The sequence below is a fragment of the Guillardia theta genome (genome assembly GCF_000315625.1).
Source record: "Guillardia theta CCMP2712 unplaced genomic scaffold GUITHscaffold_123, whole genome shotgun sequence".
Classification (NCBI taxonomy): domain Eukaryota; class Cryptophyceae; order Pyrenomonadales; family Geminigeraceae; genus Guillardia; species Guillardia theta.
Window position 1 is genome coordinate 46,642 of NW_005434551.1, and position 21,575 is coordinate 68,216.

The 21,575-nt window shown below is 53.3% G+C and overlaps 7 protein-coding genes across 7 annotated transcripts in view; 2 read left to right on the top strand and 5 right to left on the bottom strand.

Moving 5' to 3' along the window:
- Window positions 1-61: 61 nt before the first annotated feature.
- Window positions 62-2,754, bottom strand: GUITHDRAFT_118204 (hypothetical protein; the record flags this gene model as incomplete). Its single annotated transcript, XM_005822527.1, has 15 exons — window positions 62-89; window positions 320-378; window positions 489-553; window positions 605-671; window positions 776-860; window positions 1,162-1,200; window positions 1,247-1,266; window positions 1,321-1,410; window positions 1,657-1,688; window positions 1,748-1,823; window positions 1,972-2,014; window positions 2,061-2,095; window positions 2,154-2,217; window positions 2,386-2,444; window positions 2,494-2,754. 15 exons carry the CDS (start codon window positions 2,752-2,754, stop codon window positions 62-64), a joined length of 1,023 nt encoding a protein of 340 aa, XP_005822584.1.
- Window positions 2,755-5,128: 2,374 nt separating this feature from the next.
- Window positions 5,129-8,584, bottom strand: GUITHDRAFT_165916 (hypothetical protein). The gene is made up of 5 exons (XM_005822528.1): window positions 6,339-8,584; window positions 6,106-6,162; window positions 5,599-5,905; window positions 5,448-5,551; window positions 5,129-5,318 (listed from the first exon to the last, which is right to left on the bottom strand). The coding sequence occupies exons 1-5, from the start codon at window positions 8,500-8,502 to the stop codon at window positions 5,137-5,139; spliced, it is 2,814 nt and encodes a 937-aa protein (XP_005822585.1). The 5' UTR covers window positions 8,503-8,584; the 3' UTR covers window positions 5,129-5,136.
- Window positions 8,585-9,345: 761 nt separating this feature from the next.
- On the top strand, window positions 9,346-10,275 carry GUITHDRAFT_118206 (hypothetical protein; the record flags this gene model as incomplete). The annotated part of the gene is made up of 1 exon (XM_005822529.1): window positions 9,346-10,275. The coding sequence occupies one exon, from the start codon at window positions 9,346-9,348 to the stop codon at window positions 10,273-10,275; it is 930 nt and encodes a 309-aa protein (XP_005822586.1).
- A 127-nt stretch (window positions 10,276-10,402) lies between these two features.
- On the bottom strand, window positions 10,403-11,557 carry GUITHDRAFT_146344 (hypothetical protein; the record flags this gene model as incomplete). The annotated part of the gene is made up of 2 exons (XM_005822567.1): window positions 10,403-11,245; window positions 11,297-11,557. The coding sequence occupies 2 exons, from the start codon at window positions 11,555-11,557 to the stop codon at window positions 10,403-10,405; spliced, it is 1,104 nt and encodes a 367-aa protein (XP_005822624.1).
- Window positions 11,558-13,421: 1,864 nt separating this feature from the next.
- On the bottom strand, window positions 13,422-13,705 carry GUITHDRAFT_118209 (hypothetical protein; the record flags this gene model as incomplete). Its single annotated transcript, XM_005822530.1, has 2 exons — window positions 13,422-13,452; window positions 13,512-13,705. 2 exons carry the CDS (start codon window positions 13,703-13,705, stop codon window positions 13,422-13,424), a joined length of 225 nt encoding a protein of 74 aa, XP_005822587.1.
- Window positions 13,706-14,440: 735 nt separating this feature from the next.
- On the bottom strand, window positions 14,441-14,821 carry GUITHDRAFT_79684 (hypothetical protein; the record flags this gene model as incomplete). The annotated part of the gene is made up of 1 exon (XM_005822531.1): window positions 14,441-14,821. A coding segment is annotated over one exon (381 nt), but the record flags the coding sequence as incomplete, so codon positions are not given.
- A 950-nt stretch (window positions 14,822-15,771) lies between these two features.
- Window positions 15,772-21,575, top strand: part of GUITHDRAFT_146346 (hypothetical protein) — a gene marked incomplete at both ends in the record, with an annotated part of 14,611 nt that continues 8,807 nt past the window's right edge. Inside the window, 9 exons of the mRNA XM_005822532.1 lie at window positions 15,772-16,123; window positions 16,173-16,717; window positions 16,847-17,692; window positions 17,804-18,152; window positions 18,330-18,618; window positions 18,669-18,745; window positions 18,895-19,740; window positions 19,955-20,900; window positions 21,011-21,199. Coding sequence (XP_005822589.1) covers window positions 15,772-16,123; window positions 16,173-16,717; window positions 16,847-17,692; window positions 17,804-18,152; window positions 18,330-18,618; window positions 18,669-18,745; window positions 18,895-19,740; window positions 19,955-20,900; window positions 21,011-21,199 — 4,439 coding nt within the window. The remainder of the gene's footprint in view (window positions 16,124-16,172; window positions 16,718-16,846; window positions 17,693-17,803; window positions 18,153-18,329; window positions 18,619-18,668; window positions 18,746-18,894; window positions 19,741-19,954; window positions 20,901-21,010; window positions 21,200-21,575) is intronic.

The following is a 21,575-nucleotide window of genomic DNA, read 5'->3' on the forward strand; positions in this document are numbered from 1 at the left end:
GCAACAGACCCGGGAAGGCAACTGAGAAGATGTGAGAAGAGACGGTTGTGAACAGGCCGAGTCACCGGAAGACGAGAATAGCTTTGCATCTGCAAACTGACGTCAGAAACGATTTGCAGATGTAACATGGACAGAAGAAAAGAACAAGAACAAGACAAAAGGAGGAAGAAAAGGAGGAAGGAGGAGAGAGGAAGGTAGAAAGAGGAGGAGGAAGAGGAAGAGGAGGAGGAAGAGGAGGTGGAGGTGGAGGTGGAGGTGGAGGTGGAGGTGGAGGAGGAGGGAGGAAACTCGTCCAGATGACATTCAAAAGTCTCTTTACCTGTATGTGTGTGGTGAAATCCCTTCTTGCTGGGTTGTTTTCTTTACATCCGCAACAACCTTGCAAACAATCAGCTTCAAACAACAACAGAAATGAAAGGGCATTGAAGAATAAACATCAGAATAATCAGCAAACAAAGATAACACTACACAAGTGACATTCTTCTCACTTTGACAAACACTGAAGACGTGACTTGCTGAGCTTTCTTTGTCAACCAAACTCCGAGAGGATGATCTGACCAACTGAATCAGCAACACACACTCGAACATTCCAACTTTCGCAAACCTGCGAGCTCCCGTTGGCTCCTTCCCTGAAGAGCTTTCTTTGCCGCTGACAAATCTGCATCGGAGATCTGAGCGCAAGTCAGGTTGCAACGACGAACAAAGACAAGAAAACGTTCGCTCAAGGGAAGAAGAAACAACTTCATAACACCCGACGCCTCCTGACTCAACTTACCTGTGGAACTCCATGTGCAGAACGAGGCTCGTCTGACGGCAACCTTTGACGCTTGCTGACGTCATCGATTGAATAAGTCGAGCTACTGAAAGATTGTCGTCATGTCTAAGTTGTTACCACCCTCTTGCTCCTTCATGGTAACGCTTATTATCACTAGTACACCCTGCTTCACTAACACCTGCTGCTGCTACTGCTACTGCTACTGCTGCTGCTGCTGCTACTGCTGCTGCTGCTGCTGCTGCTGCTGCTGCTCCTCCTCCTCCTCCTCCTCCTCCTCCTCCTCCTCCTCCTCCTCCTCCTCCTCCTCCTCCTCCTCCTCCTCCTCCTCCTCCTCCTCCTCCTCCTCTTCCTCCTCCCGCTCCTTCTTGCCATCGAAAGGCTCCTACCTCATGGTTTGCGTCACGGGTCGTTCGGAGAAATCAAGTCTTCATCAGCGTGAGCAGGGGAAACAAGTTCACCTGCTCCTCTCACCTGGTGCGCTTGAAGAGATTCTGCAGCACAACTATGAGCATACTGCATCACATCCATCCCTTCCAGCTCTCTACCTGTCGTCCGTACTCTGCCATGGGCTGCAGCGAGTCATGGTAGGGAGGATGCGGCGGCATGTTGGAGTTTGCTATCCTCGAGCCGATAAACTGTAAGCACACAGTAAGCCACGTGAGCAGGAAGAGAAAGCGAGGAAAGAGAAGGAGGGGAAGGGGAGGGGGGGGCAAGGCGGGGAGGACGGAGGCAAAGGAGAGGAAGGAGGATGAGAGAAGAGGGAGGGGGGGGAGGGAGGGGAGAGAAGGAGGGGAGAAAGAGGAGCAAAGGAGAAAGAGGAGGAAAGTATGACAAGGAAGGGACAAGGGGACGGGAGGGAAGCCATAGCGGCAGCTTCTTACTTGCATGTTTGGCGGGTAGGAATGGAAGTAACCTGTACAAGAACATGCCAAGGGTGAGGTGAAACTGGAGAAGTGAACAAGTCTCCAGCACCAGCGTTGAAGTTGTTTGCTCCCGACCAGGTCGAGTTGGGCTGGAAGTGCCGCATGTGGTTCCATGAAGGGTAGCCCTGAGAAGACGAGAATGACAAACGAAAACATGCAAGGAAGGGGAAGCAGGAAGAGGATGTAGGAGAAGGCAAAGGGAGTAGGGGAGAGAGGGAGGAACTAGAGACAACGACAGGTAGGCAGGCAGGAAGTAAGAAGATTCAAACTCACATCTAACGAGTTGTATCTCATCCATACTTGTTGTCTTTCCATCCTGAAAGCCATTCACTTTTAAGAGTTTGCTGATGTTAAGGGCGTACAGCTCTTCTTCCTCTCTCTTCCTCTGTTGCTCCTCCTGTTCACCCACCATCACAAACGTGAACAGGAGGACAATCTCGCGAGGAGAAGTTCACCTGCAGTTTCATCGCCCTGAGGAAACCATTGTGCTGATCTTCGAAGCTCTTCTTGAGAGTTGGACTGAAAAGACATCAGTTGTTTGTAACATTTCAAATGAAACAGTGAGACATTTGAAATCAAACAAGGAAATAGCTCAGATGAAACAATCACACATCTCAACGTCTCTCAGGCGAGCAAACATACTGAAACTTTCACCACCTCATCATATATTCAACATCAATCCCGCACCTGTGGGAAGAAATGTTCTTCAAGAACGCAATCAGCTCCTCCGTAGGGAATTTCTTCTCCTGCAAACTCGTTCTCACTCCTCCTGCTCCGTCAATCTTCCTCCTCCACCTTCCAGAACTGCACGCAGGTCTCGGCAGCAACCCTTGCTCCCTCCGGCAGCTCCTTTAAGATTTTCTTGAGAGCTCCATTTGCCAGGGGAGCAGGCAATGGAACGTCCTCCTCCTCCTTCTCCTCCCGCATCTTCTCCAACGAGCTTGATACAACAATCTCGCTCTGCGCAGACTTGTTAGCCTTCTCAGAGATCGCCGCATCCTCTATGGTTCCTACCTCCTCCTTCACAGCCGATCGTTCTGGTTGTCCCATCAGCATGTACAAATCTGTCCGAACAGTCAAACTTGACGACCACTTTACAAGTGGAGTACCTCGAATCGATCCCTTCTCTGATCAATTGCCTCAAGTCACATCTAAATTTCACACACAAATCTCAAGTGGTGGTCAACAATCTGACGACGAATCCTCCCCCTCCTCGGATTTCGGTACTGCTGGGCACAAGTTGTAAACCTGCGAAAAGCCAAGTCATCCGCGGACATGAAGCACACAATCCTTGTATGCAGATGCTAGGATACAATGTGAGGGGATGAGAGTCTCTAAACGTCTTCGACGTTTCTGTACATTCTGAAACAACTCTCTTGATATTTGACTTCTTATCGAAAAAAACAGTAAATCTCCCCTATGTTGGATTCTCCTTACAACCGAATCCCTCCATCATATCCGATGACAGAGGTGAAGAAGTTTTATCGTGCGCATGGCACAGGAAGACTTGTCCTGAAGACTTCATCTTCAATGCCTCTCCGCTCAATACGAGCATCCGACAAAACCTTCCAAGGACTAAAGCACGGCTAGTCCTCCTCACTTACTTTCCCTTCTAGCACAACTATGTCTTGTGCCACCACCTCAACCTTTGTTTCATTGCTCCTCTTCTTCTCTCCTTCTCATCTAGTCCCTTCCCTTCTCATCTCTATCCTAGACCATGAATGCGATACCACTCCCGCCATCCTTCACATTCCATACACCCCACCTCCTCGACCTCCAGATACTACTTTACCCCTACCCATATTATTCTTTTTATACCCCCCATTTCCTAATGATTTATAGGCAAATATAAGGGTACTCAAATAACCCTACCCCCTATTTGTGGAAGTCTATCCAGCCCACCCTCATTGGGCACCTGACACGCTAACAGGTAGGTAAGTGATAGGAAGGTTCTATATGCCTAAGGCCCCCCGGTGTATCAGGTGCTTCTGTGTGATATCTTCCTATTGCCCATGGTCTTAGGATCATATGATTATAATTAAAATCACTTTTAAATAGAAACCCCCTACCCTACCCTACGTCGACATGATTCTGTCCACTACCCCTACGCACTCTTCACCACAGTACCCACCTTTGGCTCGTGGTTTGACTCGATATTTCACAGCTCGTTTGACCCTCTAATTGACCCCACCCCTGATACATTACCCCACCCCTATGACCTCATTCTTTACTACATAAAGGGGGCCGTTCTAGGGCGTACAGAAGGGGGAAGAGGAAGACTAGGGGTGATGAAGTGTTAAAGAGGGGGTACTGGTCTGAAATATATTGGGGTGGGTACTTTCAAGAGAAAAGGAGGGGTGAAGCACCGGGGAGATGCACAAGGCACCACCGTAGTGTTCATACAAATTGTAAACTACCCGTCCGATGGGTGGGTAGGGTGGTATAGGTTTGTCTGGAGATCATGGGGGTAATTGAGGGATTTATGGGGTACTGGGTTGAGAACGAAGGATGCTTTCATAGGGGTGGGGTGGGGTGACATGCGCCAGACAGGCCAAGACATCCGATAAGGAAGGGGGTGGGTCCACTCTTCTCTTGTACTGATGGGGTAGGGGTAACTTTACCAGGGGTATAAATGATAGGTAAAGCGTGGGTGGAGGAAGGAAAATGTGCCTCCGAAGGTTCTTTGCCAGGAGGGGTGGGGTAGGGAGGGGTATTTGTTTCCAGGCGATCTCGAGGAGGCCGGGGTCTAAAAGTATTGTAGGCAAAAGACCACTTAAAGCGTTAAAACAATATAAAAAGGGGCACTGTCATTTTACACCAGGACCGACTCGCCTACTGTCATCGTTTTGAGACCTTCTGGTTTCTCACACGGTTGAGATCGGGGGAGCAGCAGCTGAGCGAGATGAAGAGCCTTATAACACGGCAAGAGTTACAAGTGACTTTTTTGAAGTACGTCATTCATTTCTCCTGAGATACGGAGCATGGTACACTGTCAGTGTTGGCGCGTATCGAGTGCGACATGACCGTACGGTACGGTCACGGTACGTGACGTGACACCGGGGCGGCCCGGGCGCCGCGCCGCGCCGTCACTAGTACCGTACGACCGTGACCGACCGCCGGGGGCCGGGCCGGGCCAGTGACTCTCCGAGTCTCAGCGGCCCGCGGCCCGCGGCAGTAGCCCCGCGGCGCGCCCCGGGCCCCCCCCACCCCCCCCCCGGGGCCCGGCGGACGGACCGGACGCCGCGCTCAGGCTGCCACGGAGTGAGCGCTGAGCCGGGCCGCGCCGTAGCAGTGGCCCGGCCCCCGGGCGGGGCCCCGGTGCCGGGCTCGGGCCGCGATGCCGTCATGATGGTACTGAGTACTCGGCGGTAGTGTAGAAAATGATTCGGAATTGAATCACGACTGAACGTCCGATCAACCCGGCGGCCGCTGGTTTACTCAGTCGCCAGTGACACTGAGTGCCAAGCCTGCAAGTCCTACCGCACCGTACCCGGTCACTCCCAGCCTGGCCCCGACAGAGCGGCAGTGGCCCCGTTGATCAGTCGTCAAAGAGGCTGGAGCTCTTGCTGCCTCCAAACAAAGACCCTCCTCCGTCCTCCTTGTCGTCCCCGCCGAACAACCTGCCAGAGCCTCAGTCAAGGTACTACGGTACGGTAACAGGTAGAGGTGAGGGGAACGAGGCGAGGTTTCCCGAGGAGTGAGCGTGAGAAAGGAAGGAGGAAGGGACAGTGAGGAGGCTGGAGGCTTACCCGAGACTCTCAGCTGTTTTAGTTGGCTTCTTTCCAGGGGGAGGAGGAGGAGCGGCGCGTTGAGGAGGAGCTTCCATCGATCCGGACTTGGAAGGCGGAGGGCCCTGCGTTGCTATTCAGTCACTGGCATGCAGGAGGCAGCAGATGTTACCGGAGGAGGAGGAGGTTTGCCTGGAGGAGGAGGAGGTCGTTTCGACGCCTTCTCTGCAGGATCCTGCCCTCCAGCGGAGAATGGGAGGAGGACGATGGGGGAGGAACGGAGGGAGGGGGTGCTGAGGGGGGAGGAGCAGAAGGAAGGGGAACGCCGGGAGGAGGAGCGCTGGGAGGGGGAGGAGCTTTGACATGGGGAGGAGCAGCTGTAGGAGGAGGAACGCTAGGAGGAGGGACAGGAGGCGGGGCTGGTGGACGTTTGGGTTTCTCGTCCTCGGTGGGTATCAACACTGAAGTTTCTTCTTTGCCTATCGGAACAGAGCAGCAAAACATCAGTATGAGGCTGGATAGGAGGATGAGGAGTAAGTGGAGTTGGTGGTGGCGGTTAAGGAGGCAGAGGAGATGGTGGAGGTGGTGTAGTGAAGGAGGTCAAGAGAGGAAGGAGAGGAAGGAGAGGAAGGAGAGGACAGATGGGAAGGAGGAGGGGGACGAGGGGCTTGAAGTTCACCTTGCGGTTTTTGGGGACTCAGCGAAGTTTCAGCTTGCTTCAAAGGAATTTTCAGATCTGAAGTAACGGTGAGATCGTTGAATGACCCACCACTATCCCCTCCATTCTTCCTACTCTTCCTTACCTAGCCCTCTTTCAATCAACACTCCTCCTCCTCCTCCTCCTCCTCCTCCTCCTCCTCCTCCTCCTCCTCTCTCAAACTTTCACTCCTCCCAGCCTCCAATAAGACCCACCTGAGACATCTACGCTTGCAAACCCCTTGGTCTTCTCCTGCTCCTGCTCATCCACCACAGCCTTCATGAGAGGGTCTACTGCTCCTCCGCTCAGCACAGCCGGTCGGAGACTATCGCCGCTGATTTTGGCAGTTTCAGTGGGCGCAGCCTTCGACTCGCTGCCCTTGAAATCGGCTTCGAACAAGGACGAGGAGGACGAGGAGGGCTTCTTCTTGGGCTTTTCCTCCTCCCCTCCATCCCCGAACAGAAGCTTCAGAGAAGACTTGGGATTTGTCCTTGCGCTCGTCTCCTCCTCCTCCTCCGCCCCAAACAGAGACTTCTCCTTGGCAGTCAGCGTGGGGGTTACAACTTGCGGAGCTTCCGGTCTGGGAGGAGGGTTCTCGGGCTTCTTGGGAGGGACCTTCCCCTTGCTGGGAGGAGCAGGAGAACCTTTCTTCTCATACAGCACAGACGCTCCTCCGTAGGTAAAGATCTCCCCCGCCTGCTCAAACGTGCCCTTCTTGTCTTGGAAGGATTTCTCAGCTCGTTGGCCCCCGCTCGCAGGGTGTGCCTCCTCCTCTCGGGGACCTCGGTGCATGTCAAGTTTCTTGATCGCCTCCGACACTTCCTTCTCCTCATCGAAGTCATTTCTTTCCTCTCGCTCCTCCTCCTGGCTCGCCTGGCTCGCCTCCTGCTTGTGCTCCCTTTCCTTCACCATGGCAGCCTTGTAGGAGGATCCGATCTCCTTCATCTTATTCACCAGTGAAGCTCCGTTATCGTCCTCTTTCCTCGTCTTCATCTTCTGCAGCAGAGCCTCGGTCTCGTCCACGTCATCATCGAACATGGCGCTCTGCGCTCTCTGCCTCAGCATGATCGCTCGTGCTTGTGCTTCCTTGGTCTTCTGCTCCAACATCTTCGCCTCCTCCTGCGCTCTACGATCCTCTTCCTCCAGCTTCCTCCTTTCCTCCGCCGTCAACTCGCCCGTCTCTTCCTCGAAGAAGGTCTGAGCCTTGGAAGGAGGATCAACCTTGGTAGGGTGAGGCTTCTCCTTGAACAGCTGATCAGCCTGCTTCGCCTCCTTGACATCCTTCTTGAACAGAGGGGAACGAGTCCCTTCCTCCTCCTCTTCCTCCTCCCTGAACAAGCTTGATGCTGCCAGCTTCTTCACGCGGCTGCTCTCCTCCTTCTGCTGTCGAGCTGAGGCAAGGAGCTGCTTGGCTCTTTCAACCGTCTCCTCATCGTCCTTCGGCTGTGCCGGAGGTGAAGGTGAAGATGAAGATGAAGGGAGGAGACCTGTTTTCTTCAGGCCTGTCTTCAGCCCTTCTGTCTTCTCCACAACCTTCTCAGCTTCTTCACGTCTCGTCGCAGCTTCTGAGGCCTTGACAGGCGCTTCAACTCGCTCATCCGCCTTCACTGCCGCATCCTCCTTTACCGTACTCTCCTTCACCTCAGCTCGATCTTCTTCTCTTGGTCGTTCTGCTGTGCCATTCTTCGCCACCTCCTTCACATTTTGTTCCTGCTTGCCAACTTTTTCCTCAGAGGAAGAGCCGTTTTCCCACTGCCTCCTCCTCGCGAGTTTGCTGGCAAGGTCTTCAGCAGGAGGTACTACACCCGGAGCGCTGAGCACAGGAGCAGAAGAGACCTTCGGGGCCTCGCTCTTGATGACTTCCTCCTTCTTAGCAGGGCTCTGTTTGCTTGAACCTGCTACTCCTTGCTTCCATGGCGGGAGCTTGTTCGACTCTTCCTCCTCCTCCTCCTCCTCCTCCTCACCGTTCTTCGAGGGCTTCTGCATGCTGGAAGACGGAGCAGAGGGTTCATTGCCAGCACTGGAGGCTTCACTCTCCCACTGCCTCCTCCTCGCAAGCTTTGCCTGCAAATCTTCGGCAGGAGGAATAACTCCCGGCGCGCTTCCCACGTTGGCCTGTCCTCCTCGACCTTGCGGGGGGGCAGCAGCAGCAGCATGCGACTTCTTCTTCTTCTCCTCCTCTTGCTCCCACTGTCTCCTTGCCGCGAGTTTCTTCTGCAAATCGTCGTCCTTGGGTGAGGCAGCTCCCTTCACGACCTTGGATGGAGAAGCGGACTTTGCGGGAGGAGAAGCTTTCGGTGCCGAGGCCGTGCTGGGGGAGGTCGTCTCTGCTTCTTCGCGCAGTCCTGTCTTCTTGAGGACAGAACGAAAGTCAGCCATCGTATGCTCCACGATAGTTGAAGGGCCCAGTCGTAAAATCCGCAGCGATGAAGGTCAGGTTTGCCTTGAAGGAAGAGAAAGATGTTTACTCCTGAAAGGCATGTGTCAGTCGATCTTGTCATTACCATCACCATTCGTCTCCCATGCGTATGTCTTGACATCAGAACTCATCCTCTTTACCGCTCTGCCAGACACTTGCTCCGTTTCTCTCTCCTTGTCTCCTGTTGCTCTCTTCTCTAACAAAGCAAACTAGATCTCCTCCTCCTCCTCCTCCTCCTCCTCCTCCTCCTCCTCCTCCTCCTCCTGATAATCTTCCTCTTCCTTCTTCTCGTTTCCTCTCTCCTCCTCTCCTCTTCTACTTCTCTTGCTTTCTCCTTCTTCCCTCGCTGCCATGATGACGCGCTGGTCACACTGCGAGGACCCCCACCCTTTTCGTAAACATCCTCATCATTTTACCCTACCCCCTGCATTGTACTACCCCTGAAAAATTAACCCCTATTTACAATATCACATCACCCCTGTAAACAAAGAGCACTTCCCCACCCTTGCCTGGGTATTTCTACCCCTACCCCCTTTCAATAATACTACGGCTCACCTCAGGACGAGACGGTAGGAGGGGGGAGAGAGCAGAGCAGAGCAGAGCAGAGCAGAGCAGAGCAGAGCAGAGCAGAGCAGAGCAGAAAGTGAGAGCAAGGAAGAAGCAGAAGGAAGCTGGAAAAGAAAGTTACAAGGATTGTTGGTCAGGAGGGCAAGATAAAGGTCGAGTATTCAGTGTGAGGCGCAAGGGATCAGCTCTAAGAGCATCAAGACCAAACAATCTGTTCGAGAAGCAACAAAGACAACATGGCTAACTTGAGAAGGAACGATGAACGCAGAGGAGGTAACAGCCAGCATCGTGGGAGATACAACAATTACCAACAGAGGGCGACAAGGGAGGATAGAGCTGGGGAGATCGAAACAGACGGTTTTCTACGGGTGAGTGCTGGGATTGTTGGTACTTGCCAGGACGTGGAGAAAAGATATATTAGAGTGCAAAGTCAGCCGCATCCCTCCACTATCCGGCCAGAGCGTGTGCTGAAGCTGTCGCTCGAGGCGGTGAAGAAGAGGGAGGCGGATGGAGAGGAGTACGAGGTTTGCCACGAGTACTACATGTCCATCTGTCAAGATCTGAGGATACAACAGCTGGAAGGAGGCTTCACAGTTGAAGTGAGGGAGAACTTTGCTCGCTGCGCCATGCGCGCGCGTATTGGAGACAAGAAGCGTTTGGATACGAAGACGCTGGGAGACTGCTTGATTCATCTGCAGGAACTTTATGAGAAGAACGCCAACAGCGGGCACGAGGTTGAGTTTGGGATCTACAGACTTGTGCTGTGGCTGGGGCTGTCGCTGGAGCATGAAGACTCTCTTCTGGTCGTGCATGCCTGCATGGCGTCGCTTTCTCAGTTCGAGCAACACCCGGCAGTCAAGCACGCGCTCGAAATTGTTTCCGCAGTCCTCACAGGCGATGTCGTGTCCTACTTCAAGCTTGTCGCTGCGATTCCAGACGAAGTCAAGGACCAACGGCACGTCCATGAGACTCTTATCACTCCCTCCATGAGGAGCAGGTACTATTCCGCCATGCTCAAGGCGTACAAGTTCGGATTCCCGCTGGTCGAGTTGAGGGGCCTGTTGGGCTGTTCGAGCAAGGAGGAGCTGACAGGCTTCCTGCGATCGCAGCAGGCCGTGTTGGACGAGGAGCAGGGGGTGCTGGACATTGACAAGAGCAAGAGGTAACAGATCAGGAGAAGGGAGTTAAGGAGAGGGTAGCGAGAGGCGATTGGTCGAAACAAGGAAATTGAAATTTTATATTTTACAAGAGTCATGTTGCTTTTCAAGACAGCAATTCGTACCTTTCAAGACATCAATGCGTACCTTCGTGGGAGTAGAGCTGGGGGGAGGGAACAACGTTCGGCAGAGTGACATCTGCCTTGCGAACAGGAGAGTCTTGCAACGTGTCGACTACAGGAGGCATCGGTTTCAAGTCCGTTAGCCTCAGGGTGTTTCCTGTCCTTGTGGTCGAGGGCTCAACCTCAAGGGCTGGCAGGCGGTTGGAGGGGGGGGAGCCGAACCCATCACTCCTCCTTCTCGGTTCCTCTTCACGCTGCTCCAACGCCGCGCTTTGCCGAATCTCCACGATCGGTTCGGTCTTGACCACAGCATCCACCTCAGTCTCCTTGCTTGCATCCTCGCTGGATGTGTTCTTGCCAGAGTCAACCGCCATCTCTATGCTCGCCCCTTTCTCTTTGCCCTCCTTCTCCTTAGCCTCCTTCTCTGCCTGCTCCCTCAGCCTTGCAGCCTTGGCCTCTTCCGCTCTCTTCCGCTGCGCCTCCTTCCTCTCTTTCTCCTTGCGCTTCTGCTCTTCCATGTCTTTCTTGACCCGTTCGCTGAGAGACTTGTAGTCCTTCTCGATCGCATCCAGCAGCCACTTGAGCGCCTTGCCGATCCGCGGGTCCACCGGATCTCCTTCATTGGGCTTCGCTTGACAGTTTGCAACATGATGGCAACAGTCCTTGCGGTCCAACATCCCAAGTTTCTGAGACAGCTCGTGAGCTGAGATGCAGCCGTCGAGGTCTTGCTTGTTTGCAAAGATCAGCACAGGCTTGCCCGGGATTCCCTCGGACTCCAACGTCTTGTCGAGCGTTTCCTTTGCCTCTTCGAACCGCTCAGGAGCTGCGGCATCCACGACGTAGATGACGCCATGGACCTGAAGGTGCTGAATGAGCATCGCCCGTCCTCACGTCTCCTCTCTCCTCACCTCAGGGTAGTAGCTCTGCCACACTCGCCGAAAGTTCTTCGCTCCTCCTACATCGAACCACTGGATCGTGTACTTCCCGCTGATGAGCTTGCTAGGACGAAACCCAATGGTAGGAGTCACGTCAGCTTGCGGAAGCTCGTCCTTGAGCCCATAGAGCAGCGTCGTCTTGCCCGCATTGTCCAAGCCGAGGACGATAATTGTCACGCTCTTCTCCTGCTTCTTTTTCACCCAATTATAGAAGTTGCCAGCGAGGGTGAACATGATCAATTGGCTTGCTCAGATTATCCGAGCCAATGGTGTATTCCTTGTGTGTCCTGCCTGGTTATAAATGCCTGCGGATCAAAGTCAATTTTGTGAACCGCTTGTCTCGAAGTATAGTTGTTACTGTTAGATTTGAATCGTTCAGAATTTTGAATGAGGGGGGATGAGTCAACAAACGGAGCAAGCTTGACAAATGCATTATTGAAAGACTGAAGAAATTCAAACAACAGGGCATAACGAATATTCAACGAGCGGTTCAACGCGCATTTGTCATGCGACCAACCTCAACATTCGAGCATACAACAAGTGAGAAGCAACTGGTCATGATCTTAGAGTTGCTGACTATGCTGAACGCAGTGATTACTAACTATGTCAGAGGAAAGTGTAGCTATCTCGGCATTCTCGCTCTCTGCTTCCCCCTGCCTGCATTTGAAAAACCATCCTTGGTCCATTTTGCCATATACGCCAACATCTGTTCACTGCCGTTTCATTTGGCCTCATTTCATTTGGATCAATCTCCTTCTCTGAAAACTCACTCTCCATTCCTCCTCGTACTCTCCTCCTTCTTTCATCTCACTCCTCCTTCTCCTCCCCTCGCCTCCTCCCCCTCCCCTTCCTCGCCATGCACTGGCGTCGTTTCCGTTGTCCCGACAACCCCTACCCCGACGACGACCCATTGGTTACCATACCCCCTCGGGTCCATCTTAGATCACTACCCCTGCCAGACATGTACCCCACCCACTCATTGCGATCAGTCTCACAAATGACCCTCCCTTTTTCCTATTTCTGGAGGGATCATCCCACCCCCTTCTACATTGTACCCCCCATTGCATACCATATTGAAGAACGTATACCCACCCCTTGAGCCTGATTTGACCACCACTACCCCCGATTCCATGTACATCCCTTTTACAAGGCCATTTAAATGTCACCCCACCCCCTCGAAATTCAAATTTCCTCACTACCCCCTTGAATGAGTAAAATTAACCCCCTTCCCCAAGGTCACCTCAAAGGGGTGGGGTCCTCATACCGCCGACTAGAACTCAAGTTCAAGTTCCACTGAGTTCCCGGCGGCCGGAGTCCGGCCCGCCGGGCGGCGGAGGTTCTGCTTGTTTCAGATCCCGACAACGCAGACGTCATCTACTCCATGGGCGATATCATCACCATCACTTTCAACCGCGACACCAACATGGCCGGCTTTGCCTCCGGCTTTGCCTCCGGCTTTGCCTCCGGCTTTGCCTCCGGCTTTGCCTCCGGCTTTGCCTCCGGCTTTGCCTCCGGCTTTGCCTCCGCCGCTTTGCCTCCGGCTTTGCCTCCGCGCTTTGCCTCCGGCTTTGCCTCCGGCTTTGCCTCCGGCTTTGCCTCCGGCTTTGCCTCCGCCGCTTTGCCTCCGGCTTTGCCTCCGCCGCTTTGCCTCCGGCTTTGCCTCCGGCTTTGCCTCCGGCTTTGCCTCCGGCTTTGCCTCCGGCTTTGCCTCCGGCGTTCTCCTCCCCCAAGATCGTGTAGAGACTATCTTCAACTTCTCCCAGTCTCTCGGATCGTACCAAGGCATCTGGATCTCCCGCAATGTCTTCAGAATCACCGTTCTCAACACGACCTTCTCTTTACCCCCAAAGATATCTTTATTAAGTGCCTCAGTAGCTCGCTACTAGCTAGGCTACTCATTCGCTTTCAGGGCCACACTATTTAGTGACGGAGTCCGATCAACCCACTCATATTAGTATTAGGGCCGCCATGAGACTAGTACATTTAACGAGTGATCGGGTCATCACTGGTCATCCGATGACGGACATCATAAAGTTCCGACCGTACGCGTACTGTGACCGTGGCACTGAGGAGAGATCATTGGCTCTCGCTTTGGTATTTAGCTAAGCATGAGCTCCTCCTCTAAACCCCTGTAGAAAGTTTTTCAGTACATCCGTGATAGGTTTCGATGAAGAGAAAGAAGACTCACCATGGGGAAAAGACCTTTTGCTGCTCATCGAAAAAGTAACAAAAAGGGTTGCTGGGCTTGGCACACTCGTCGCTATAGCTGCACACCCAGACCTCGAAATGGCCTCGAATCATAAGTTTGCCCAGCCCGCCTGACTTGAAGGTTTGGTTCATTGACACTTGTCCGTGGATGATATCATTCCATGTGTAATTCATTTGACAGTTGATGTAAACTGGACGAATTGGTGTAAGTTCTTTGCCCTTCATCTCTTGCGATGCTTCATCTGGATTCATTTCAGGGTCTTTCCAAATGGTAACTTGACCATCCATTATATTTGCCCAATCGTAATGACTTCCTGAAAAGTGAAACCCCCAACTTTGACCAGCATTCAATGATAGAGTAATTTGACCGGAACTTTGAGTAATAGTCCGAACATTATTCGATACTGAACCTACAAAAATATGTGCATATCTTTCGGCATGATACCAAGAATGGAATTGAGAAGAACTGTAGTTGAACGTTAAGCTTTCAGTTCGTGGTGAAATCGTTGTAAATGTCCATTGTCCATCACGAGGAGTTGTTCTATATTGATATCTTAATCGTAGCCCAGCTATTCCATTCACAGTAACAGCTTCTCTGAAGGCTGTGTTTGCTCTGTTTGTGGAATTGCTCCATGCAGACACTGAAAATGCATAATCAAGACCTGTTGGTGTCATACTTGCGTCGAAGGAAGCAGCAGAGGCTTCTCGTATTGCAATTTTACTGTCGACTTTTGTCAAAAAGGCTGTAGTTGGAGTTTCAGTTGGATTGGAGATGGTAATTTCGTTGTCATCACAATGTTGTGCTTCGTTTAAGCACGATTCGAGGTTCACATCCCATCGAACAATTCCTGGCCAAGTCGGATCATAACACGACAGATTGTTGTCTCTCAGGTCTAAAGTGATGATTGAACTTGACAACTGTGTGAATACCTGGGAAGAGATGCAGGAAATCTCGTTGTTGTTCAGGTAAAGAAATTGTAAGCTTGAAAGCGCGTCGAAGACTGGTGCAGGTAGACTCTCCAGTTTGTTGTTCTGAAGATATAGATCCTGCAAGCTCGAGAGCCCGTCGAAGGTCCCATTCTTCAAACTCCGAATACCCAAGTTTTCCAAGTGCAGAGGTTTCCGACCACCAGCATCAATTCCGCAGTCACCCTGACAGGTACCCCCCCTCGTCAACAAACCCTCATGCGAGACATTAAACGTGCAACCTCCACAGCTCACACTGCTTTGCGCCTCAGCCTCCCCGACCCAGCCTCCCAGTACGATCCAAAGCGCGCACACAATCAGCATGACAGCTGGACGAGCTGAGCGTGGAGGGATCTTATAAACCACCAGAATACCACCTACCCCCAGTACCCGTAGTCAGTAGTACGGTAGTCAGTACTACGGTAATACCGTACGGTCAGCAGTACTTGGCCTCCTTCAACCGCTGGAAGAGCCGCTGAACGGCTACCGTGATTGTCCTCGTACTGATCATTATTGTCCTCGTACTGATTTTTAACTTAACTTTGAGTAAGGTAGGATCTTTAACTTAACTTTGAGGGCAGCCGCCGAGCCGCCGGGCCGAACGGCATCTGCGTCGGCACCGCGAAGTTGGTCAGGTTTCTAGCCAGTGCGGCCTAGTTTAGTTTAGTTTAGTTTAGTTTAGTTTAGTTTAGTTTAGTTAGAGAGTAGACTCAGTAGTAAATATAAAATCACTCAACTGTTCCTATCAAACTTGACAATCAGTTTGATTACAATCCTTTTTGACCAGCTACTGCAATGCAAGCGGAATGGCTTCAAAGGGCTGATGGCTCAGTGCCGTGCAGATCTGTTAGGCTCAACTGACACAGTTGAAGACATCATCACTGAGTCTGACAAGCGGGTGACACAGCACTGAAGACTGGGTGGCAGCCAAAGGCGTTCATGAGCTCTCAGTTCAGTTCCCCGAGCATGAAAGAGGACATAGCATCATTGATGGTTGAAGTGTGAAGCGACAACTGCAAGTTTCAAAGGAGGATTGGTCAACCTCGCTAACAGCTCTGCAATCGATGATGCCTTGTCTGACTCTCAAAGATCGTTTACCCAGCGATCACAGGACGACAGGAACTGGTTGGCTTCGTTTCCTCCAGCGATCAAACTGTCTTTAGTCTCGGTCACTAGGCACCGAAGCAGCTGTCTGGGAACAACTTGTCGTATTGAGTCCCACCTCCACTCGAACAGTCTATACTCACCCCTTGCTCTCTGTGTGGGTGTTTGAGATGTCTTTCAAGCACCGTTTATTTGCAGTCTTGTTGTATTCTATATTGTCGCTCGATTCTTTGCATCAAGTTTGTTCACAGCTGATAGTCGTTGACCCGCCAACCATCGCTAGTGTCACGGCAAGTCCTCCGACCAATGGCGTGTCTGGCGACTCTGTCTTCGCCAACGGGGACAGGATCACCGTTCAGTTTGACAAGGATACAGATCTTGGAGGTTTTACTTCCGCTACGATTCCGAAAGCTTCCGTCCTATCACTCTTCAGCTTCTCAGTGCCTTTGGGAGCTGATTACGAGGGAGTGTGGGAGACTGCTTCTAAGTTTGTTATCACAATCTTGGATTGGCCGGGATCAGGTGAAATTTCTTACCTCATTGACTTGAGGATTCGCTTACCTTCAGTCAGGACCCCCGGAGGTAGGAGAGCCGTCAGGCCTGGTTGTGACGTGCAGGACGGACGGAGGAAGGGCGATCCGCGTCGCGAGCCCAGCTCTGTCTGTAGCATGCACAAGCTCGTCCCCGAAGATGTTGGGCGACTTCGGCCCTGCTGTAGTCTCCTGCATCTCTCTCACGGCTCGAGGAAACCCTACAGGGCTGGGCGACAGCATTTACGGCAACGGAGTTGCGTTGATCGCCAAGTTCAACAGGGAGACGAACTTGGCTGGCAGCAGCGCGATTGGGAGCGTGATGAGGATGGATAGGATAGCTCCTTTCCTCTCGACGTCTTCCTCCATCGGAAGGAACTACACAGCAAAGTTCACTGATCGCTTCACTCTTGAGATCAACGTGGTAGACGCGACCGGAGGCTTTGCAGAGGTTGATGTCTTCACCGTGCGCTTCATCGCAGATCAAAGGTACGGGGTGAGAAACTTTCCTGCAGCCTGTGCGCCACTGGCAACATCCTCCCCTACCCTTTCTGGGAACTTTGGTCCCTCCAACGTATACATCCTGGTAAGCACATTTTGCCTTGCAGTTGTCATCACCATCACCTCTCTACACTCTAGCTTGAGTCTGCAATGAGGTCTTGCCCTTCACCTCCCTCCTCTCTTTGCTCTTTTCACGACCGTGACATTGCCGTAGTCGATGCTTGCTTCAGATCCCGACAACGCAGACGTCATCTACTCCATGGGCGATATCATCACCATCACTTTCAACCGCGACACCAACATGGCCGGCTTTGCCTCCGGCGTTCTCCTCCCCCAAGATCGTGTAGAGACTATCTTCAACTTCTCCCAGTCTCTCGGATCGTACCAAGGCATCTGGATCTCCCGCAATGTCTTCAGAATCACCGTTCTCAACACGACCTTCTCCTCGCCCCCCAAGATCGGTGTCATGACCGCAACCGTCAAACTCTCCGCAAACCTCCGCAACTTCCCTCCGACTGCTGCCCCCAGCACGGCGACTGCGATCCTGGGAGGCAACTTCGGCCTCATCGTTCCTCGCATCCTCGCACTGACTGCCTCCGACCCGAATGCTCGAGATTCAGTGTACGCAGCTGGGGACCACGTCACTTTGACCTTCGACCTGGCGACGAACCGAGCAGGAAGGGGAAGTGCGACGTTGAGTCGAGTGCAGGTCGACTCTCTCTTCATCTTTTCCCTCCCGCTAGGACGAGACTACCAGGGCACCTTTGCTGACGACAAAACTTTCGTCGTCACCGTCCTCGACGTCAACGGCAGCACGCAGCCCCTGCTAGGAAAGTTGACTGTGACGTGCAGAAACAACCAGTCGAACCCGAGCTCTCTCATCCGCCTCGCGGACAACTCGGAAGGAGCTTGTTTCCAAGAATCTCCCCTCCTGCAAGGCGACTTCGGCCCCTCCAATATCTCCTTCCTCGTTCAAGCACAGGCGTGGGCCAACAAGACGATTCTCGGGCTCGACTCCGTGTACATGCCAGGGGATCAGATCATCGTTTCCTTTAGCGAGGTGAGAACATTGTGAGGGAGGACACTGAGAGGAGGAGGGAAGTGTAGATGCCTTGCTGTTGCTCCGTCACTCTATGATCCTTCTCCTTCTGAATCCTCTCGTTCACACCAGGACACCAACACAGGAGGGTTGCCGCTGGATACTTGGATCTACACGTCAGACCTCAACAGGATGCTCTTCCTTTCAAGGAGCATCGGGCAGGACTACAAGGCCATGTGGACGACGAGGAGACGATTCATCATCACCATCGTCTCCGTCACAGGAGCGCAGTATCCTCTCCCTGACTTCCTCAAGATCGGCTTCACAAACTTCTCCGATATCCGCAACTATCCTCCTCAGTGTGCTCCTCTAACCGCAAGCACTTCCGTCATTCTTCGAGGTGACTTTGGACCCTCCACCATCACCGTCGTCAGCGTCGTGGCCAAAGACCCGACCGATGCTTCGTCTCTCTACACCAACGGTTCGAATCTCGTGCTATATGACTTCCTTCCGCGTCCTCGGCAGCAATTCTCTTGTTTTGTTGTGTGTTGAACCTTGAATCTTCTCATTTGGTTCCTATGCTCTCCTGCATTGTTCTCATTCACCATAGCACTCCTGCTCTTCTCCTCCAACCCTTGCACCTGAACCTGTTCTCCAGGGGATACCATCATCATCACTTTCAACCAAGACACCAACTACGCTGGTCTGGCTGGAGTTGCGATGACAAGGGCGCAGGTGGACAACCTTTTCAGCTTCTCTCTTCTCCTGGGGTTGGACTACCGGGCCTCCTGGAACGATGCTCGCTCCCTCACCATCTTCATCTCTGACGCCACAGGAAGCTCTCCTCCGACTATCGGTGACATGTACGTCTCCGTCAAGGCTCAGGGGAACCTCCGGAATGCCCAGGGCTCCTCTGCTCCCCTTGATCGCTCCTTCCCGGACGTCAGGTGGGGACAAGAGGAGAGTTGTTGCGCTCCCTCCTGCTGACGTGGAGAAGGCTGTCAGGAGACTTCGGGCCCTCGAACATCCTCATCATCTCGTTCAGAGTGGAGGATCCTTACAACTTAGATGAGGGTGAGAAGACCTGTCCTCTTGCTCCCTGCTCCCTGCTCCCTGCTCCCTGCTCCCTGCTCCCTGCTCCCTGCTCCTGCTTCCTCCCACTTCTACTCCACTTGTTTCTCAACCTCGTCTTCTCCTCCCTCCTCTCCTCACATCCGCCGCAGTCTACGGAGTTGGGGACACGTTCTACATCACCTTCTCGAGAAAGACAAATCAAGGAAATCTCCCAACTTCGCTGAACAAAACTCAGATCGACGCGTTCCTTTCCTTCTCAAACTCCATCGGCGCCAACTACTCAGGGGAGTGGCAGCAAGACAGCAGCGTCGTCAAGATCACCATCCTCAACATCTCCGGAGCTCAGCTTAAGATAGGAACTACTCGCGTCTCCGTCCTCCCCAGCGGGAACATCCGCAACTTCCCTCCTACCTGCAGAGCCAGCTCGGCTACTTCTCCTCCTCTCTCTGGAAACTTTGGGCAGACTATCCCCTACATCACTGTGGTGAGGGGGCAGGATCCGACGGGTATCGACGAGGTGTACGGTTTCCTGGATATGATTATATTACGTTTCTCGGAGCCAACCAACCAGGCCGGATACACGACCAACAGCAGGATAACTAACGAAGTTATCCTTTCAATGTTCGACTTTTCGCAGAACTTGGGCTCTGTCTTCGGTTCCTGGGACTCCAGTACTCAGCTCACACTGACCGTCGAGAGCATCGCCGGCGCCTCTCCTCCCTCCATCGGAGATCTGACGGTCCGCTGCAAGGGACCCTTCCAGCCTCCTTTCTCTCCTCCGTCCGGCCTCGTGCTCGACTCCACCTACGTGCCCATCACGAAGCTGACGGGGTCGAAACCTTGCTTCCGTTACTCTCCTCCTCTCACTGGCGACTTTGGGCCCTCCCTCATGGTCATTACCTCCCTGTTCGGGTCAAGCTCGGTCCCACCTGACACCTACTTCGGACCCAACGATCGCATCCAAGTCACCTTTAGCGAGAGCACAAACTTGGGAGGTGAGATGAAAGTATGCGGGGGAGAAGAGGGAGGGAGAAAACGAAGACATGGCGAGAAAAGAGCGGAGGAGGAAGCAAAGGTGTCTCAGACAGCAGAGTTGAGGAGGAAGTTGAAAGTGAAGGAGGAAGAGAAAGGAAGTAGAGTAGAGGAGGGAGTGTAGGAGGTTGAAGGAGGAGAAAGAAGAGCACGGAGGAAAACTGACGTGCTCGACAGGCTACAGCATAGGAAGCACGCTCTCAAAGCAGCAAGTGGATACCATTTTCATCTTTTCTTGCCCAATAGGAGCAGACTACCAGGGGTCATGGAGCGACAGGCAAACGTTCGTCATCAACATGATAAACACACAAGGGGCCTGCGATCCTATCATCGGCCAGTTCTCCCTCAAGGTCAACGCCTCCGGAAACATCCGCAACTTCCCGCCGCAGTCCGCCCCCAACACCGCCACCTCTCCTCCTCTCCAGGGAGACTTTGGACCCTCTCCTCTCACCATCCTCGCGGTAGTTGCTGAGCGATCTGCCGTCCTCGACGACACCTACAGCAACGGCGATACCCTCACCTTCCTCCTCAGTCACAACACAGACCAGGCAGGGCTGCCGCAGCTCGTGAGCCAGTACGAGCTGGGAAGGCTCTTCTCCTTCAACCTCTCCCTCGGTCTCTTCTACTACGGCCTCTGGGTTGACACCAAGACTCTCCGCATCGTAGTGCAGGATGCTACTGGCGCCGCTCCTCCCTCTCTCGGCTGCTCTCCTACCGCTCTTGCATGTGTAGGAGAGCAGAACACGTTCATCGGATCCTTCAAGGCATCAGGGAACCTGCGTAGCATGCCCAAGATCACTGCTCCTGTGGTTGCCAGCACCCCAAAACTCAATGGCTCCTTTGGCGTTTCCCTACTGACCATCAGCTCCGTCTCGGCGATTGCCGGAGATCAGAACGGGCAGTTCACCTCCTCGGACAAGATTGAGATCCTATTCGACCGCCCAACCAACAAGGGCTTCCTCCCGGACAACTGCACACAAGAGCTGATCGACAACCTCTTCTCCTTCAGCGTTCCCATCGGCAGGGCGTACTCCGGGCTCTGGCTCACCCGCTCCCTGCTCCGCCTCATCATCCTCGACCCCCTCGGCAGTGGCCCCCCACCATCGGAAACTTCCGGGTCACGGTGAAGAAGTCAGGGAACCTTATGGAGTTTCCTCCAGTTACCTCCCCCTCACTCGTTACCTCTCCTACTCTCATTGGTAACTTCGGACCTGCCGGCATCACCATCAACAGCCTGCGGGCATTCGATCCCACCAACGCCAACTCCGTCTACTCCAACTCGGACGCCATCGAGATCCTGTTCTCCGCTGACACCGACAGAGGTCAGCTGTTCTCGACCTGGAGCAAGCTTCGCATCGACCAGACCATGCAGTTCTCGCAGTCTCTCGGCGCCAACTACAGCGGGCAGTGGATGAACTCCAGGTAGGAGGCAGCGACCAGCCTGCTGCTCTTGCTCCCTCCCTCCCTCCTGCTGCTCTTCCTTCCTCCCTCCCTCCTGCTGCTCTTGCTCCCTCCCCTCCCTTCTGCTGCTCTTGCTCCCTCCCTCCCTCCTGCTGCTCTTCCTTCCTCCCTCCCTCCTGCTGCTCTTGCTTCCTCCCCTCCTCCTGCTGCTCTTGCTTCCTCCCCTCCCTCCTGCTGCTCTTGCTCCCTCCCTCCCTCCCTCCTGCTGCTCTTGCTTCCTCCCCTCCCTTCTGCTGCTCTTGCTCCCTCCCCTCCATTCTGCTTCTGCTCCTCTTGCTCCCGCCACTCCCATCTCCTCTCTACCTCTTTTTGATATGGCCTTTCCTGTCCTCATTGT

Bases quoted from the DNA above. Each gene is read 5' to 3' on its own strand.
- GUITHDRAFT_165916 (XM_005822528.1), bottom strand. From the start codon at position 8,502: ATGGCTGACTTTCGTTCTGTCCTCAAGAAGACAGGACTGCGCGAAGAA. The intron at 5,906-6,105 runs GTGAACTTCAAG...CTGTTCCGATAG, and splicing joins GAGTCCCCAAAAACCGCAAG to GCAAAGAAGAAACTTCAGTG. The intron at 5,552-5,598 runs GTAACATCTGCT...ATAGCAACGCAG, and splicing joins GCAAACCTCCTCCTCCTCCG to GGCCCTCCGCCTTCCAAGTC.